This window comes from Squalius cephalus (assembly GCF_949319135.1).
Source record: "Squalius cephalus genome assembly, chromosome: 2".
In the NCBI taxonomy this organism is placed as follows: Eukaryota; Metazoa; Chordata; class Actinopteri; order Cypriniformes; family Leuciscidae; genus Squalius; species Squalius cephalus.
In genome coordinates this window covers 56,625,376-56,644,148 of record NC_137123.1, presented here as the reverse complement: position 1 = coordinate 56,644,148, position 18,773 = coordinate 56,625,376, and the positions used below count along the sequence as shown (strand labels likewise).

General features: G+C 35.8%; 3 protein-coding genes across 3 annotated transcripts; 1 reads left to right on the top strand and 2 right to left on the bottom strand.

Moving 5' to 3' along the window:
- Positions 1 to 184: 184 nt before the first annotated feature.
- On the top strand, positions 185 to 15,274 carry chtf18 (CTF18, chromosome transmission fidelity factor 18 homolog). Its single transcript, XM_079864786.1, has 22 exons — positions 185 to 422; positions 1,370 to 1,537; positions 3,169 to 3,289; positions 3,382 to 3,607; positions 3,696 to 3,788; positions 3,868 to 3,920; positions 4,021 to 4,162; positions 4,743 to 4,961; positions 5,470 to 5,567; positions 5,667 to 5,790; positions 5,892 to 6,031; positions 7,033 to 7,126; positions 7,217 to 7,315; positions 7,388 to 7,518; positions 8,114 to 8,237; positions 8,783 to 9,007; positions 9,772 to 9,921; positions 10,246 to 10,376; positions 12,948 to 13,092; positions 14,158 to 14,274; positions 14,795 to 14,858; positions 14,963 to 15,274. Exons 1-22 carry the CDS (start codon positions 335 to 337, stop codon positions 15,091 to 15,093), a joined length of 2,883 nt encoding a protein of 960 aa, XP_079720912.1. The 5' UTR covers positions 185 to 334; the 3' UTR covers positions 15,094 to 15,274.
- Positions 15,275 to 15,380: 106 nt separating this feature from the next.
- On the bottom strand, positions 15,381 to 16,150 carry gng13a (guanine nucleotide binding protein (G protein), gamma 13a). The gene is made up of 3 exons (XM_079864787.1): positions 16,079 to 16,150; positions 15,861 to 15,958; positions 15,381 to 15,558 (listed from the first exon to the last, which is right to left on the bottom strand). The coding sequence occupies exons 2-3, from the start codon at positions 15,956 to 15,958 to the stop codon at positions 15,453 to 15,455; spliced, it is 204 nt and encodes a 67-aa protein (XP_079720913.1). The 5' UTR covers positions 16,079 to 16,150; the 3' UTR covers positions 15,381 to 15,452.
- Positions 16,151 to 16,671: 521 nt separating this feature from the next.
- Positions 16,672 to 18,727, bottom strand: LOC307151679 (uncharacterized protein). The gene has a single exon (XM_079859794.1). The coding sequence runs from the start codon at positions 18,699 to 18,701 to the stop codon at positions 17,820 to 17,822; it is 882 nt and encodes a 293-aa protein (XP_079715920.1). The 5' UTR covers positions 18,702 to 18,727; the 3' UTR covers positions 16,672 to 17,819.
- Between the last annotated feature and the right edge of the window lie 46 nt (positions 18,728 to 18,773).

The window sequence follows — 18,773 nt, the reverse complement described above, 5'->3', positions numbered from 1 at the left end:
TGACAGTTCAAAAAAGGCTGATGTTAGACTTTGTAATCATGCTATTTTCTTATTCCCCATATCAGTGATAAATTGTTTAATTCTTTCTGGTTTATCAAATTTATCAGTAGCTTTATCGAAATGCTGTCCATCGAGGACTTTTATCATAGACTGTAAAAAATAGACTTTTATAGAGCGGATGTAGGACTCACAATGGATCCGGAAATACACTTACTTACGCAAAAATTTTGCGCGAAAATTTCGGTTGTCCATTAATGTACACTCTTCCACTTGTTTATTCATTTGTCCCATTTGGATGTAAATTTCCTGTCAAAACAGACAAGATACCGCAAACATGGACGAATATGACGAAATGTACGGGATTGAAGATGATTTTGAACAACAGTTTGCTGATGAATTGGAAGTCATGGCTGAAATGGATCGTAAGTTAGAAAGATATGTTCATGTCTAACTTACTCCCTTATGGCATAATGGCTGACTGACTGTATGTAAAGCTAGTTTACGTAATAAAAAACAACACTAACAAAACACGTCTATAAATATACAGTACTATTACGGTAGTCTTTGTATAATACCAATGTGATTCATAAAAGTGGTAAATATTCCGTCTGAAAATATCACTGTAAGTTACGGTATTGCCACAAGAAAATTAAACATTGCTCTTGGTTAGTGTCAGAAAATGATTCATGATAATTTCATACATTATGCACCATTTGTATGGATAGCCTATAACTAAGATCATATTTTTATTCAACCTAAATGTTTGTTGATTTGATTGCCAGTACATTTGTACTTGCACTGCCAATATTTTTGTGTCCACACCACAAAAAGTGACTTTTTTTTTATATATATGATTTATTTATTGAATTTTTTACAACACCAAAGACAAACAATCAATATAAAAAACAAAAATTAAATTAAAAAAAGCACAAAAAAAAAAAAACATTAATACAAAAACACCAACACAAAATCCCTCACAGTACTAACAGGTTTAAAAAGTGACATTTTATTTCATATATATATCTATATATATCTATATCTATATCTATATATATATATATATATATATTTACTTTATGTATAAAAACAGAAACAGAAGTTGTTTATCTAATTGACCATTTGTGCTGGAAACATTGCTGTAAAACATTGTCATACAGTGATTTGATTATAGTTTTCAACCCATTCTAACTAGTCTGACTATTTGATAACTAACTTATCAATTTATCAACTGACTACAACATTGCTCAATATATCACAATACATATTGTAAGCTATATTGTGTCATTTATTTGTAAATAATCATATCAAATTGAACTAAAACACACTAAAACTGTTCATTTTGAATGTGTGAATGTTTCTGTGTGTGTAGACGAGCTTTCATCATGTGCAAAAGTGTCTGAGTTCCGCAATAAGAAGCCGATCCCACAGACGTTCGAGGAAGCCATTGTGTCCGGGGACGTGCCATCGAGGAAATCAGTGAATAACGAGCATCCTGAGAGCATCTCACCTCTAGTATATGAGGAGGAGGAATCCCTGAGTCAGTATTGAATTTTCTCACTTGTGTAATAACACAATGCCTTTGTTATAGAGCTACAAGTTCATTAGTTTGCTGTTGGTAAGAATGTTTTATATAGGTTTGAAAGAAGTCTTTAATGCTCACCAAGGCTGCATTTATTTGATCAAAAATACAGTAAAAACAGTTTAATGTTTAATAAAATTCTATTTTAAATCATTTCTATTTTAATATATTTTAAAATGTATTTTATTCCTGTGATGGCAAAGCTAAATTCACATCATTACTCCTGTCCTCAGTGTCAGAAATCATTCTAATATGCTGATTTGCTGCTCAAGAAATATTTCCAATTATTATCAATGTTGAAAACAGTTGTGCTGCTTAATATTTTTGTGGAAACTGAGATACATTTTTCTAAATTCTTTGGTGAATAGAATATTAAAAGAACAGTGTTTATTTAAAATAGAAATCTTTGTAACATTATACATATATTCTCTGTCACATTTGATCAATCTAAATGCATCCTTGCTGAGTAAAAGTAATTACTTTATAAAAGTCTTACTGACCCTAAACTTTTGTATGGGTTAAATTGAGAATCACGATTTTTTCTTGCTTCAAATAGAGATCACGATTCTCCCAGGATTCTGAATAAACAACTAAACAAAATAACATGCAACTTACCAGAGGTTCTGACAAAATGTTAATTTCTGCAGTCTATTTACAATGTTTAATTAATCTGAATGAATTATTTAAAAAAATGGGTTGAATGAATGATTCAATGACTGGATGAATCAGCATTTTTGAACGAATCTCTTGAATGATTCATTGGCAAAGGCTGTGTCCGTAATCGCATACTCTCTTGAGTAGGTACTTATTTTGAATAAGTAATTACTTCACAAAACTACGTTCTATATAGTATGAATGTATCCCGGACGTACTACATTCGCCATGTTGTCATTATCATGTGACCTACCAGCATCAGTTACGTCATAAATCCTCTCCCGTGGCCTCATGGGATAGTAAAGTGTCCATCGTATGCACGCTTCAGAATCTCACTGGAAGTAGTAGGTCGTCCAGGTACTTTTTTTTACTACTCTTTTATGTATACTGCGAATTCGGACATACTTTTTTTTGTCACATACTGTTTTTCGTCTACTATATAATAGGAAAGTATGCAATTTTAGATGCAGCCATACATTTTTAAGTCACTTGTCGCCACCTGGTGGTGTTACAGTGTAATCGATACAATCGTTATTTGAAGCGCCTAGTTACTTTCAAAAGGTGATTTGCTCTATTTTGATCGCTAGACAGTGATTATATCCGAACTATAAACTTTAATCCCAGTACTTCTGTGATAATATGAATATTTGTAACCAGAACAGACTGTGAAGCTGTTTCCTATAATACTGTACATGAATAGACAGCATCTCTCTCTGGATCAGCGGAGGCGCCGACGCAGATCTGAATGTTCAGGTGTGATTTTGTCAAAGGTTTAATGGACAGGAGAATCATCGTCATTTAGAAATGAGATCGCGTGGGTGTTTGAATTCGAGATTGCAAACTATTAATCGTGCAGCTCTAGGCGGTAGGGCAAACTTTGTGAGAGTGTATAAAAGTAATGCAGTGTGTCTAATGGTGTTTGTGGTTTCTCACAGCTCCTAAACCCAAGAAAAGAAGACAAGATGTGGCAAAAAAGCTCCAGTTTGGTGTTGAACACACTGATGACATAACCCCTCCGTCATCCCCAGAGGTTTACAACAGACGAGTGAGAGATGGGTAATCACAGTTAATCTGTGCTGCTGTATGAAACACATTTTCCATCATAACATTACAACTATTGGTTGATTTTTCAAAAATTCTTTTTACAGACCTGCAGTTTTCCTTTCCCTAAGTCCAGATAGACCAGCAGCCACTAAAATAACAACCAACGTGTTGGATATTAGTGGACTGACAGCATTGCAGGAGTCACCAAGGCGGGTTACCGCAGCTAGACGTCATGCCCAGAAACGGCCCCCTGCAATTGGGGATTTTATCACAGTCACAGACTCCATGGGAAACAGAGTCTACCTTAACAAGAAAGAGGATGAGGAGAAGGTCTCGGACCTCACCAAATATTTTACACGACTGCTTGCAGGAGAACAATGTGTGAAGTTTATTGATTTTTCGTTATGCTTTTTCTCAGGCACCAGACCCGAGAGCCTTCCGTAACTCCCTGAATGGACTAGGACTGCTAGCAGTTCCAATAGAAGTGCTGAAAGAACAAATTGCAGAGAGAGTAAGAATATGTGAACATGCAGACAAACCTAAATGAACGATTTGGGGGAAATCTGACTGAAATGGTTTTGTTTTTTCAGCGCCATCGACAAGTGGTGGAGGAATCTGAAAGATTGACAGAACTTATGAATAGGTGTGTGCGTACACATTTCTATGTGGATCAATACCCGTCAATTCTTTACTCTAAACTGTTGTACTTCTCTACGCTTGTTAACTCTGAAATGACTTTTTAGTGGGATCGATCCAGGTCTTATTGCAGAAGAGCAGGCGGACTCTGGTGTGGATGGCGGTAGTGGGGAAGATGAAGGCCCATCCTCACGGCTGTGGGTGGATCAGTTCTCGCCACAGCACTACACTGATCTGCTGAGTGATGATGTGAGTCATAGGCCTCGTTTACACTGTCAGTGAAATGTGACCCAATTCTGATTTTTTGCTCACATGTGACACAGATCGGATGTGTTCTATGACAGTGTAAAACAGGAAAAAAACGCATGCATTCGGATATTTCAAGATCGGTTTCAGGCCTCGTTCATATGTGGAAATAAATCAGATATGTGAGATCTCTCTCGCACATAATAACTGAAGCAAATGCACAGGCTGCAATGATGGCACTTTTCGTCCTCCTCCGCCTCATAATGATGGTGATGTTTGGTGAACTTTGCATATATCGCAGAGCTATTATCAATCATATTTTGCGTTCATCCATCTGTGCAAGATAATTTAACCCTTTAAGCTTGCGCAATGTTTCAGATAGTGTAAACACATGAATCGGATATGGGTCACAATTGAAAGAATGTGTAAACGGATGGTCAAAAAAATTGGATAATAGGCAACAAATCAGAATTGGGCATCAAGACCTGCAGTGTAAATGAGGCCTTAGATACTCTCACTTGAAAACTAATTATTGGCAGGCATTTGCCTTGAAATTATTTACATTGTCTCTCTATCTCTATAGTTCACTAACCGCTGTCTGCTGAAGTGGCTGAAGCTCTGGGACACTGTGGTCTTTGGGCGAGAGAGGAAACCCCGTCCGGCCCCTGCAGAAGTCAGATCGAATTTTACAAATGCTCAAAACCAAAACCAAAACCAGTCCCAGCGTTTCAAAACCAAGTCCCAAATCACAGAAGAGATACTAGAGGCTGAGCTGGACCAGTACAAAAGACCTAAATTTAAGGTGAGTAAAACAACAGATTTTTTATATTAGATTTAGATTTATATAAATGGACCTTTTTATATTTGTACTTGAGATTAACATTTACATTTATTTTTAAATGTTACATTTTAAAGTGTTTAGATTTAATTATTTATGTTAGTTTAGATTTATTTATAACATTTAGATTTTTAATTATGTATTATAATCTAAAAATGTATATTATATTTGTTATATATATTTTAATATTTATTATAATATATTTATTAGCCCTTGAATATGTAAAAAAATGCTTATTTATAAATGCAAAAATATTGTAAAATTGGAATTTAGGTTGCTAAATTTGCCAAATGACCATGTTGGCTTGACAGTGACCAGATGTTTTTTATTGTAAAATATTAACAAGCTAAATGATACAGGGTCGGACCATCAGAGAAGTAGTGAATGTAATGCTACAATGTGTGCATTTCCTATTTTTTTAACATGTTCAGTGTATGTAACTGTATTTAACTGTATGTATCACACTACACAGGTGGCACTATTATCAGGTCCTCCTGGACTGGGGAAAACCACACTAGCACACATTATCGCAAAGCATGCTGGGTACAATGTAGTAGAAATCAACGCTAGGTAAGAGGATGCAAGCCTTGGTGCTAACCAATCTTAAATTAGAAGTATGCTCTTATAAATGTCGACACTCAGAATCTAATAGCGCTGATCTCTTCTCAGTGATGACCGCAGTGCAGAGCTCTTCCAGAAACGCATTGATACCGCGACACAGATGAAGTCAGTCCTGGGAGCCAATGAAAAGCCCAACTGCCTTATAATAGATGAAATTGATGGAGCTCCTGCTGTAAGATCTGCTCGCAGTTTTATTGGTTACTTTTAATTCAACGGATTGTCTAAATGATGCTGTTTCGCACTTTTTTTTTTTTTTTTTTTTTTTTGGCTCAGGCTGCCATTAACATTTTATTGGCCACCCTGAACCGGAAGGATAGTAGAGATGGAGAGGAGTCAGGTGTTAATGCTTTAAAAAAGAAAAAGAAGAAGCAATCTGTGCTGCTTAGACCAATCATCTGCATCTGCAATGACCTGTAAGTCTCATGTTTAAGTGAATATTTAGTTTTGATTTAAAGTATTTGAATTTCTGCATATTTTCCCAGTCAACTATTAAACTTTCAGAAAACATACAAATAATATCCAACACAATTTCTGAATAAGAACATTAAATGGTAACACTTTACAATGAGGTCTCATTTGTTAACATTAATTAGTGCATTTAATAACATAAACTAAGAATGAGCAATGTATTCGGTTACACTTTAAGATGACGTAGTTACATTGTACTTACTCAAATAAGTCATATTAATTAACTAAATGCACTTACTATAGAGTTACGTTCAGGGTTTGGTTTAGGGTTAGTTACTTGTAATTATGCATAATTTACTGTTATTACTATAGTAAGTACATGTAGTAATGTGTAATTACGTCATCTTAAAATAAATTCTTAATAAAAAAATAAAAAAATATGTGAAGAGTTCAGATGCAAAAGCCTCTAAGTGCCATCTGAAATTTTCTTCGAGAATGATCATTTTTATCAAGCTCGTAAATTTATGTTCAATAATTTCACTTAAATGGCAATGCAAATTACCTATTAATTGTCATTTAATTGAAATTACTTAACTTAAACATACAAGCTTTATAAAAATGATCATTCTAGAGGAAAATTTCAGATGGCACTTAGAGGCTTTTGCATCTGAACTCTTCATATATTCTAACAGCATTTATTAACCTTTGTAAATGTAAGTATATAAAAATGTTCATGTTAGTCCACACCGTGCATAAACTAATGTTAACAGATATAACTTGTTATCCTAAAAATGTATTAGTAAATGTTGAGACTAAGATTAATAAATTCTGTAGAAGTATTGTTCATTGTTCACATTAACTAATGTAGTTAACTAATGTTAACAAATGAAACCTTTTTGTAAAGTGTTACCCATTTAATTATTATTGTACATCACCTTTGCAATATACATTAGCAATGGAAAATCAAAACAAAAAAAATCTAATCCATTTACCTGTATTTTGTCAGTTATGTTCCTGCTCTAAGGCCGCTGAGACAGCAAGCTTTCCTATTGGCTTTCCCCCAGACTCTGCCCTCCCGCTTAGCTCAAAGACTGTCAGAGGTGACGCACACAATGCACTCACATGTTTACAAGATGATTTCATAAATGCATGAATGTAGACTCATAAAAGCTTTTGTTTCTATTGTGTAGATCACGCGGCGTCAGGGTATGAAAGCAGATACAGGCACTCTGATGGCCCTGTGTGAGAAAACTGACAATGACATCCGTTCCTGCATCAACACATTACAGGTGAGAGAGATGTGTGCCTTTTTAAAACTGGTCAGATTTAAAATATGGGATTGCTTAATCAAGTGTGTGCAGTTTTTACACAGACGTGGACAGAAGCACTTGGATCAGCGCAGCGTCAGTTCCATGTGTGTGGGATTGAAAGATCAAAACAAGGGACTCTTCTCAGTCTGGCAGGAAATCTTCCAGCTTCCTCGACTGAAAAGGTAAAGTTTACACATTATGCCATTCTCAAGCACACTCAGCCCTCTCCCCTTGATAGCTTTTCAGTGTGGGCAATGAAATAAAAGCCTGCTATTGTGTTACTATTTAAACAGAATCTTTAAATTCTTCTATAATGATTATTCTTGCATTTTTATGACTTCTTATTCATGGAAAGACTACATGGATTATTTGTATTATTCGTAATGGTACATATGTTTTAAAAAATAATTAGTTACAGCAAAGGAAAATATTTTTGCATATTTTACCCCCAATTCTCAAATATATATACATTGTTTATGCTAAAACTGCATATGTATCCTATGTATACTTTTTTATTTTTTTGGATTTAGGATTTTTATGTCTGTTTTCTTTAAGACAAATGGTATGTTTTTTTTCTTTTTTTTTTTACCATCTGATTTTTTGGGGGTAAAATGTGACCTGAAAAAGTTTTCTTTACAATCTAAAAGTAAAAAGATAAAATTTGAAAAAATTTAAAAACTTTTATTTGTCAATTGTCATTTTTTTTATTTAATATGTTTTATCAAACTGCGTCACTGATTCTGGCATTCATCATTTTATGATGGTGTTGTGATTTAGGAAGCGGATTGGTGGAGATTCTTTTGGTGGTTTTGATGAAGCCGGACCTAAAGACGGAGCACAAAGGATTCAGCACATCTTACATTTGGTCTCATCTACTGGAGAGCATGAGAAACTCACTCAGGTTACTAGAGCTTTACATTCTGCACTCTTTGGCTCCATTTAAATATCAAAATCATACTTGAATAGTGGCATCAAAATATTTGGACACAATATGCATAATACATTTGCTTGTAGCAAATGTAACTTAGCTTTTTATTAAAAATAAATTGTAATATAATTTTATTAAAAATAAATTAAATTGTTTTTTTAAAGCACACTTTAAGTACTTCGATACCACAGCAAAAACTACTGGCCTAACTAATAAAGTTCAAACATTATTAAAGGCAAGTGAACTGTCAGTAAAAAAATAAGATCAAATTACAAGCATAGATAAATATAATATAAGTTACAAATAAAGTAAGGTCGAACTCTAATATATTTAGGTACAGGAATGTAATAATTAAGCCTAAATGTAAATAACACTATAATATTCACTGTATAAATGAAATGTAGATTAATCTTTGTTAAAGCTGTGTTTGGTTGTTTGATTAACATTAATGGCTTCTGTTTAACACCTACAAAAGTGTGATATTTCAGCCGAAATGATTTACGCTCTCTCTTCTGTAGGGCTTGTATGATAACTTCCTCAACATGAAGCTGAAGGACCCTGGGATGTTGGGTGTGTGCACAGGTCTTGACTGGTTGTGTTTCTCTGACGTGCTGAATGAGTTTGTGCTACATGGACAAAACTACTCGCTAATGCGCTACTTCCCGTTCCTGCCCGCTGCCTTCCACCACCTATATGCCGCAATCTCTGTCCCACGCATCAATTACCCACACAGCCACTACGAGGTGAGAGAATACAATAGACAGTGAGAGCGCATGCTGTCTATCCACCCTATAATACTGTAACGAATTAGGCAGAATCAAGCAGACCTTTAAAAAAATAAAAAAATACTTTAAAATGACCTTTAAAAATCCTGTCTTTCCCTTTCTACCTTTCATCAAATGAAAGCGTTCTGTCCCAGTTACACACTTGACCATAATCTCTCAAAACACAGCAATCATGTGTCTCCCTTCACTATGACTGCATTTATGCCATTGATAATTTTGAAGTGTTTTGAATGTTTTTTTGGTCTTTGATAATAGAGAAAATTCAAAAGTTCTCCTTTTTTTGGAAATATATTACTACTTTTATTCAGCAACAATGCATTAAATTGTTTAAAAGTGACACTAAACACATTTATAGTGTTACAAAAGATTTGTATTTCAAATAAATGCTGTTCTTTTGAACTTTCTATTTATCAAAGGATCCTGGAAAAAAATATATGTATCAATATTTCCACAAAAGAAATAAGCAGCACAATAATGTTTTCAACATTGATAATAATATGAAAAGTTTCGTGAGCATCAAATCAGCATTTTAAAATGATTTCTAAAAGATCATGTGACTGAAGAGTAATGATACTGAAAATTCTGTAAATGGTTTTATGTGTTTGGGATTGCTGATATGAAGTATGCCGACATGTCTTTATATAATGATAATAAACTTCAACATTTATCGTTGTAGTGTAAAATGAAAGTGGTAATAAATGAAGTCTTAAATTTGTTTCTAGGCTTTCACTAAAACTCAACACACCAAGAATGCCCTCATTGCCATGTTGAATGACATCCCTCCTGCCATACAGAGCCGTGTTTGTATGAGCAGTCTCTGTATGGACATCCTCAGCCTTCTCCTGGAGCTCATCTCCCCCAAACTGCGGCCGGTGAGTCATTTTAAAGTCTGTGTGCAAACAATATCACTGTTTCCACAAAAATATTAAGCAGCACAACTGTTATCAACATTGATAATAATAAAAAAAAGTTTCTTGAGCAGCAAATCATCATATTAGAATGATTTCTGAAGGATCATGTGACACTGAAGACTGGAGTAATGATGCTGAAAATTCACAGGAATAAATTACATTGTGAAATATATTTACATAGTAAACAATTATTTTAAATGTTAATATTATTTCACAATATTACTGTTTTACTGTAAATGAATTGCTACCTTGGTGAGCATACGAGACTTGATGTGTTTCTCACAGGTCAACCCTCAGCTTTACAGCACCAGGGAGAAACAGCAACTTTATGATTTGATTGACACCATGATCAACTACAACCTGACCTACAGACAGGACCGCACACCAGAGGGACAGTACACTTATGTGCTGGAGCCGTGAGTACATGCATATACACAAACAACATTAACCAACATATCATTCTGTTTTGGGCAGATAGCCATGCTTGTCTGTCAGGACTTTAGTTATGCAACTCATATAGCACAAGAATACCTACTAACACACACGCCACTGATTCCTGTTTATCACGATTTATGAGAGATTAGGCTGCAGCTCTAGATTACTGTCTCTCCATCCCCTCCTCTTCCACTTTTTTTATTTTTATTGTTTTCCATCCCCTGTTTCACTTTGTTGCTTATCTCACATGAGAGCTTGGAGGTTTTTGTTACTTGCCTTTGAAAGTCATGCATGGACGCATGTTCATCACTCAAGTATATAAAAAGACTTACAATCCTCTCTGTGGCTTACCGTGTCCTACCACTCACATTGATTGATGGAAATGGTGCTGAGAATGTGCACAAACAAGCTTTCGACACTCGCAAGTCGAGCACTTGCCGCTGAACCTTTGAGGGTCTGCTTGATGGAGCTAAAGGTGGATAAAAACCAGGAGTGAGAAGATAAACAAGGAAACAATCTGCGCTATTGGATTGGTTTTCAGACAGTCGGCTTCAAGCTGGAACTGAAGAAGAGCATCTCTGAACATCCTGTATGTTTGCTTCTTATTCATAGAGCATTTCTCAAGTTTTATATAGTTTTTGTATGAACGTTAGATGTTTTTAAAGGCTGCATTAAAAAAAATACAGTAAAAAGTCATTTTTGAAGTGAAATATTACAATTTAAAAACACTGTTTTCTATTTAAAAATGTAAAATGTAATCTATTCCTGTGATGACAAAGCTGAATTTTCAGCATTCCTTCAGTTTTCAGTGTCACATGACACATTCTGCTTAATATTTTTGTTTAAACATGATGATTTTTCTCATAATTATTTGAATAATAGAAAGTTATTTATTTAAAAATAAAGATTATTTAATAGCATGTCATTTTTTGAACAATTTAAAGCTTCCTTGCTGAATATAAGTATTCATTTCTGTATTATTAATTTTTTACTGTTTTTAGTTACAAAATTTAGTTAAAATATAGGTATATTTTCACTAAATTAGCACATTTATTTATATGAATATTACAATATAATCACACGCTAAATGTAATAGTATATCTATCTAACAGTAAACAGTAATATTTTTTAGCCTGTATAATGTTAATGATTCTTTGAAAGTTCAAAATAAATGCTTTGAGTAAATGAATCAAACTAAAATCATCAGTTAATTTTATAAATGCCAAATAAGTATTACATCAGGCTAGATTAGATGGGGAAATCCCTGTGCATGTTTTTTCATAATCATGTTTCTGAAGCTCATTATTTATTTGCCTGTGTGTGTGTGTTCCCTCTGTGATTGGTGTGGTAGAAGCATGCAGCATTCGTTCCTGCAGGCCCGCTGTGAGGAGACACTGGTCACCTCTGACTGGGGTATTCCACTGCTGATCGCCCTGTTACTGCTTCTGCTCGTTTACGCCTTCCTGTATCTCCCCGCCATCTCTTATCGAGCTTTACTCCAACAAGCGCTGAGTAACCACACTGAAGCCATGATGACCCTGGAAAATAACAAGATGGTCTGAGGATTGTACAATTCCCAAGCCAGATGTTGCATCACTAGCTTCATTTTCATTGCATCGTCTGATTATGAGGAACATTATAATTCAACTTTTATCAGAGGAGGCCTGAATGGAAGAAACGTCTCTGCTTCATTTATAATTATTGTGATATTTTGACAGACTATCTTGTCCGAATAATCCCACTGTGCAATGTTTAGTCATGCCAGTACACAGCAAGCATTTCCATATACATTAAGTCTTTTTTGGACGATTTAATGTGAGATGCGATGGCACATTTCGCCCAGAGATATTGAAGTATCTGGATTTTAGCTGATATCACACTGGAAATAACCTGGCAAGCTTTCATCGCTATCCTGTTCCCTAGAAAGGGAGAAACCTTTTGCTTTGAATTTGAATGCTCAACATAATATATGGAAACAAACACACAAACTTCTGAACTGCTCTGTGTTTTTGTTTTTTTGTGACCGAACATTCTCCGACTGTCCTAGAGAAATGACTTTGTGTACGTGACAAGGAATAACCTGCACAACTAATCCTGCTTTTGGAGTTTCATCTGCTTGTGTGTATTGCACATATTGTCCAATTTCCTTCTATTCCTGGAACGGTGTTTTACTTTCGGAGTAAGAGGGATTATTTAGCTCTCCTGCTTTCCACTCTTTAAACCATCTCATCTTAATTTGCCTTCATATCCCTCCTCATTAGAGTCCCTTGTTCAGATTCTATAATGTTATGTAAAGGTTTATGCTACCATTATATTGTTTTATATTATAAGCGAGGTCAAGTGAATCTAAACGCATTCATGACAGGAATTGTTCGCGTTTCATGTGACGTAGATGTGCTACACAGAACAAAGTCTAAAAATGCCAAAAGACTTAATGGTTTTCATGTGAAAGTACCAAGCACAACCCTTGGCTCACTATTATATTATATTATATTGTATTTATTTATTTACTGGTTGTACAAAGAGTAATTTTATGACCTGTATTTCCACAGTAATGTAGAAGACGTGGTGCATTTTCCGGGTTTGCCTCCCCGGAGGCAGCTGACCTATCAGGTGAAGCAGCTGATCGCCAGGGAGACAGAATTAGAGCGAATGAGGAGGGTGGAGAAGGCCCAGCAGAAACGAAACCCACAAAAGGTAGGGGTTGGACGACGAAACTGAAACACTGACCAATATAGTTTTGGAGGTTTCACGGCTATATATGCGTGGCCTGGTGGCCAATCTTCACTGATTTTTATATTCCATCTGTAAGAGCAGAGTGTGAAGGTTTAATTAGCAGAGCTTTAGCACACCTGTACATAAAATATTGCAATCTGCACAACATAACGGGAGACATATCAGACTTCAAAAGAGGCCAAATTGTTGTTGCGCATCCAACAGGAGTATCTCTCTCTCTCTCTCTCTCTCTCTCTCTCTCTCTCTCTCTCTCTCTCTCTCTCTCTCTCTCTCTCTCTCTCTCTCTGAAGAGTTCAGATGCAAAAACCTCCATCTGCCATCTGAAGTGCCTTTCTTCTAGAATGATCATTTTTATCAAGCTCGTTTATTTAAGTTCAGTAATTTCACTTAAATGGTAATTTTCATTGCCATTTAAGTGAAATTACTGAACTTAAATATACGAGCTTGATAAAAATGATCATTGTAGAAGAAAATTTCAGATGGCACTTAGAGGCTTTTGCATCTGAACTCTTCATATATATGATCATTTTTATGAAGCTCGTATATACATATATACACAGAGAGAGAGAGAAAATATTAATATATTATAACATTGCAATGAATTCTGTCTAATCTTGCTTTTATTGTGCCTTCAGAAGAGTTAATACCCATTTATAGACACTGCACCTCTTGCATACGTGTTTGATCTAGTTGGTTTCACCACTAATTTGCAGTGTTGACAATATGTTTACATATACTTTGATTCATTTCAGTTGGACTACAACATTATGATTTTGAAAATGTGCACTGTTTTGTCCGGCTGCGGCACCAGTTTTATCTTTGCGAAGTTAGACTAACAGACCTTGATATTGCAATTATAGTGATGAAGTGAGGCGCAACATGTATTTATCCTTTAAATATTTGATTAACCATTGTGTTATGTGCTTGGACAGATGTGCAGCCCCCAAACAATATACAAAGCTGTAAACAATAATATTTCATTTATAGGATTGTTCATGTTGCATATTATTTGTTCTGTGTGTTTAGACAGAGGCAGTAAATAAGAATCAAGAGGAGAAGAAAACTGAAGTGAAGAAACCGACAAGCAGGAACCATCAGCAGAGGCTGGAGAACATCGTTAAACAGACTGTGGTGGAAACCAGGGTAAAGCATCTATATTAAACCACCTTAAATCTTTTACATCTGTCCTTGAACTACCACAGCAGCACCTCAAATCCTTCCTACGCTCATACAAATCCCATTTTAAATTGTATTTCCCTCAAGTTCAGTCCACCATTGAATATTACCATAACAAATTTGATGCTGGGATTGGTGATTCACAACTTCACTCTGGCATTGTGTGAAACTCAGCTATAACTAACCAGTTATAAATGCAGATAATAGTTACAAATGAGCACTATTAATTATGACCAAAGTTAAAATGCCAAACCAGAACACAAAGCACCTGGTTAAATTAGCCTGTGGATGGTATGTGAATAAGATGCAGGTTGTTGCACTAAACAGTGAATCTGTGCCACCATGTTAAATGATTTTTCTCATACGGTCTCTCTTTATATTTGACTTGTGCTTCATAATAACCCAAGATTAATTGGGTTAATACTAGTGGATCAGGGTCAAAGTGCTCTCACCTGATCTTGTTTATTTATCCTTCCCACGGTTATAGCCTGAATTGGATTTCTTTGGACGAGCCATTGCACCCAAGGAGAAGCCTATGATCACCACTACAGGTGTGTTGTTTGCTTTATATATATACTTTTCACACACTTGTACAATATAAGTGTTCTGCATAACCTAAATGTTAAATATGAGCTGATATCACTTCTCTCTGCAGGTGAAGATGGCAAAGCAGGCGAAGTGGTGCATATTGGTAAAGCTGTGGGTAACAGTGATGTATGGTTTCGTTTCAATGAAGGTGTGTCTAATGCAGTGCGCAGAAACGTTTACATTCGGGAGTTACTTTAAAGTTAATTTACCACCTTAAATCAATACATAAAAACCAAAAATGTTCTGACCCTTGTACTGTATAGTTTAAAAAAACACCTAAAATGTCTAAAAAAACAAAAAGCACTGGTTCCTCTTTTTCTTTTTATTGTATTCTTGTATAGTTGTCTTACACTTTTATAAATACATGTTTTCACGGAGTAACAGCAGTTTTTCCTTTCTTTCTTTTCATAATGGCATGACCCGAGTAGAGCAAACAACAAAGCAGATTTACTCATAATCAATTCATTTGCATCTTGGTCCATCCTAGTCAAAGTCAGGCAGTGTAACCATGATGATGGGTGGAGTCACTCCTGTTGCCATAGTGATGATTGACAGCTCTATATTATAACACATTTGCTTGTCTCCACCCACGGGTTCTCCTTCAGTAAATCTGGATTCAGAAATGGATCCTCGTTCATTTTCTCCTCCATCCATTTAGTTAACCTGAAAATAAATGGATAAAAGGAAGATAGAAAATAGCAACAACAGCAAAAAAATCTATAAGCTATTAAATTCCTCACTTCTGTCAGCCCATACACCCTAGTATTTACTTAATTTACTACATTAAACTTGGAACTTCACAAAAATACACACACACATATATATATATATATATATATATATATATATATATACTGTAATATATAGTATATTTAATAATATTTTAAGATATTAAGCACATTTATTCTGTGTCGATAACATTTAAGTGTAGATAATGATAGATGGATGGATAGATAGATACTCACTCTGGAAGAGAGGCGGATGTTTTCTCTCTTTTAAACTCTAGCTGCTGCTTCAGACTGTCCACATGTTTCTTCAGCTGAACCTCATCCAGCTCATCCATCTGAAATACCAGCCGTCATACTTGTTAAAGTCTCAAAACTAAAAATTCTGTAAATAATAGCTAGATTATTATAATTCATTATAAAAATAATTGTACATAAAATCTATAATTTCAGCCTACCGTGATGAATTCAGAGTTGTGTATCTGAAAAGTGAAGTGACAGGATTGTCAGGAGTCCTCCAGAAAATCGAGTTTGAATGTTTTGTTCTATTGAAGAGGATGCTGTCCGATTGTGTCCCTTTGGTAAATTCCTAGTGCACACGCAGGAGATTTATACACACACCTGGCACTGAGGTTATGGAGCATTCAAACTACTTTGTTACTCAAATTCTCTCTCTACATCGCGAGTTGTAATGGGAGGGATGTTTAGCTCATTGGATGCATGTAAAACACATGCAAAACTGTTGAATAATGCCCTTTTGGCTTTACCTAGTCTTTGCCAGGAACAACAAACTTTAGAATAAATGTTGTGATGTTATCAAGAGACTACTTGCTTTTGTTTTTTATATACAAGTCAATTGATTACATCTGTAAATGTTTTTTAAATCTTCCCCAAAATCATAAAGTCAGTGTATTTGCCAAAAAGCTACATTCTGATTTCTTTGAATTATTGTTGTAACACTTAAGCCACACTTGTTTGACACTAAATACAACAGTTGCCATGCTTTTGACGCTTGATTGTAGCATACACTCTCATTCAAAAGTTTGGGGTGAGAAAGATTTTTTTTATTATTATTATTCAGCAATGATGCATTAAATTGATCAAAAGTGACAGTAAAGACTTTGACAGTGTTACAAAAAAATCTGTCAAATAAATGCTGTTCTTTTGAACTTTGTTCATCAAAGAATCCTGAAAAAAAAAGTATCATGGTTTCCACAAAAATATAAAGCAGCACATCTGTTTTCGAAATCGATAATACAAAATGTTTCTTGAGCAGCAAATCATCATATTAGAATGATTTCTGAAGGGTCATGTGACACTTGAAAATTCAGCTTTGCCATCACAGTAATAAATTACATTTTTAAATATATTCAATCATAAAACATTTTAAATTGTAATATTTCACAATATCACTGTTTTTTTAGTAAACTGTATCTAAAGCAACCAACAGGGTGGATGTTCGAGTGCCTCTTAGCGCTCCACTTCCTGTCATTTCTACTTGGGATTGATGTAGCAGCAGAAACACAACCATTGGTTACTTCTACCATGTTTGCTATTGGGTTAAAAGTGAAGGCACCTAATGAGATCAGGAAGTGTTACGAGTGTGCAATGTTGTTTGTTGCTAAGCCTGCCTAAACCTTGCACTTTAGGCTACTTATAGTAAAGTACAGCAAATATATCTGTGAGTCATGTGTGTTCTTAGAGTGGCGAGTTAGCGCTTGATGTCTTCTTACAGACAGCAATGAGGTGTGGTATGATGAAGATCATCTTTTATTCCAAGTTAGATCAGTGCTTTATAGACGACGTCTTTTTATGAATGCATTCTGAAGAAAAAAACCACCTTAAAGTCTTACTATAGTGCTAAACCCATAAATCATCATAAATCAAAATAAGCCGATTACTGTGTGCAAGTGTTAGTTTCCCAGAAGTCAGGTTTGAAGTCTCAACGTCAATGTGAATGTAAACATTAAACTTTCCATTTTAGAGATGCCGTGTAAAATAAATTTTCCAATTATATGTACATCTAACTGTCTTCCATTAAACGAAGCAATAAAATGTTCTGCATGTACCAGCCATAAGGCACCCAGCTCTTTAGTCATTGGGATCAGGACCCAGATTAGTCAACCACAACTCAAAACTGCAATGTTTCTCAAGTCACAGTCAATAGCACAAGTAATAGGACATGTAGCATCTCATATGTTAAATGCTCTTCTGGCTGATTTTGTCCGTTCCTCCCAGCACTGTAGCTCCGGCAGCGTTCTCCACCCCTTGCAACCATTCAGAACATTTCAGTAGGACGCTTTGATCCACACTCTGCTCTTTGTCTTCCTCATATTCCACGTCATCATATCGGTGGCGGTCATTCAGAAGAGAGATCTTCACCAGTGGGATGTTGGATCGAGAACCCGACTTGGTAGGCAGACGGCCTTTCTGGTGCGCTGCCGGTGCGGTGCCAGCGCTGCCACGGAGCAGCTTCTCACGGCTACGTTTCTGCAGGAGCAAAGTGGCCTCAGGTGTCAGGTTGAGAGAAAAGTTAGATTTGCTATTTAATCCCTGGCTTGATCCGGAGGAGGACTGCGGACTACAAGAGTCTGTTGGGATGCTCTTTGCTGAAACACTGGCAGTAAACATCCTCTTGCTAGAGGAGGTTGTTGCCAAATTGGGTGCAGAGGTACTAATATCAGAAGTACTTTTAGAAGAAGGTGGGGTTGAGGAACTTGAAGGATCAGTGGGTCTTGAAGTCATAATGCTTTTACCCTCCATCCTCAAGCCAGAAGTGGCTCGACTGGTGGGCAACTTGCTTTTGTGCGGCGAGGCCTTCTTGCTCAACTTCTTGAGCCGCTCCTTCACAGAACTTTTCTCCTCCACAGTCTTGATCGGAATGACAGGAGACGGTCCTGAAAGTTTTTCTTTGCCCGTGCTGGGAAGACTCCGAGGTCTGGTCACGGGCGGGAAAGGCATCTTCACCAGGTAGAGCAGCACGTAGGACAAGAATTCGGTCTTTGAGGTGTGATGCGACAGAAATGGGATGTGATCTTTCGCATGATCAGGACTACCAGTCGTTTTCAGAACCCCCAACATCCACTTTTTTCTTCAGACACAGCCACTGCGGAAATAGCGTGCAGGGATAGCTTGCTTATTTATAGGGTGTTG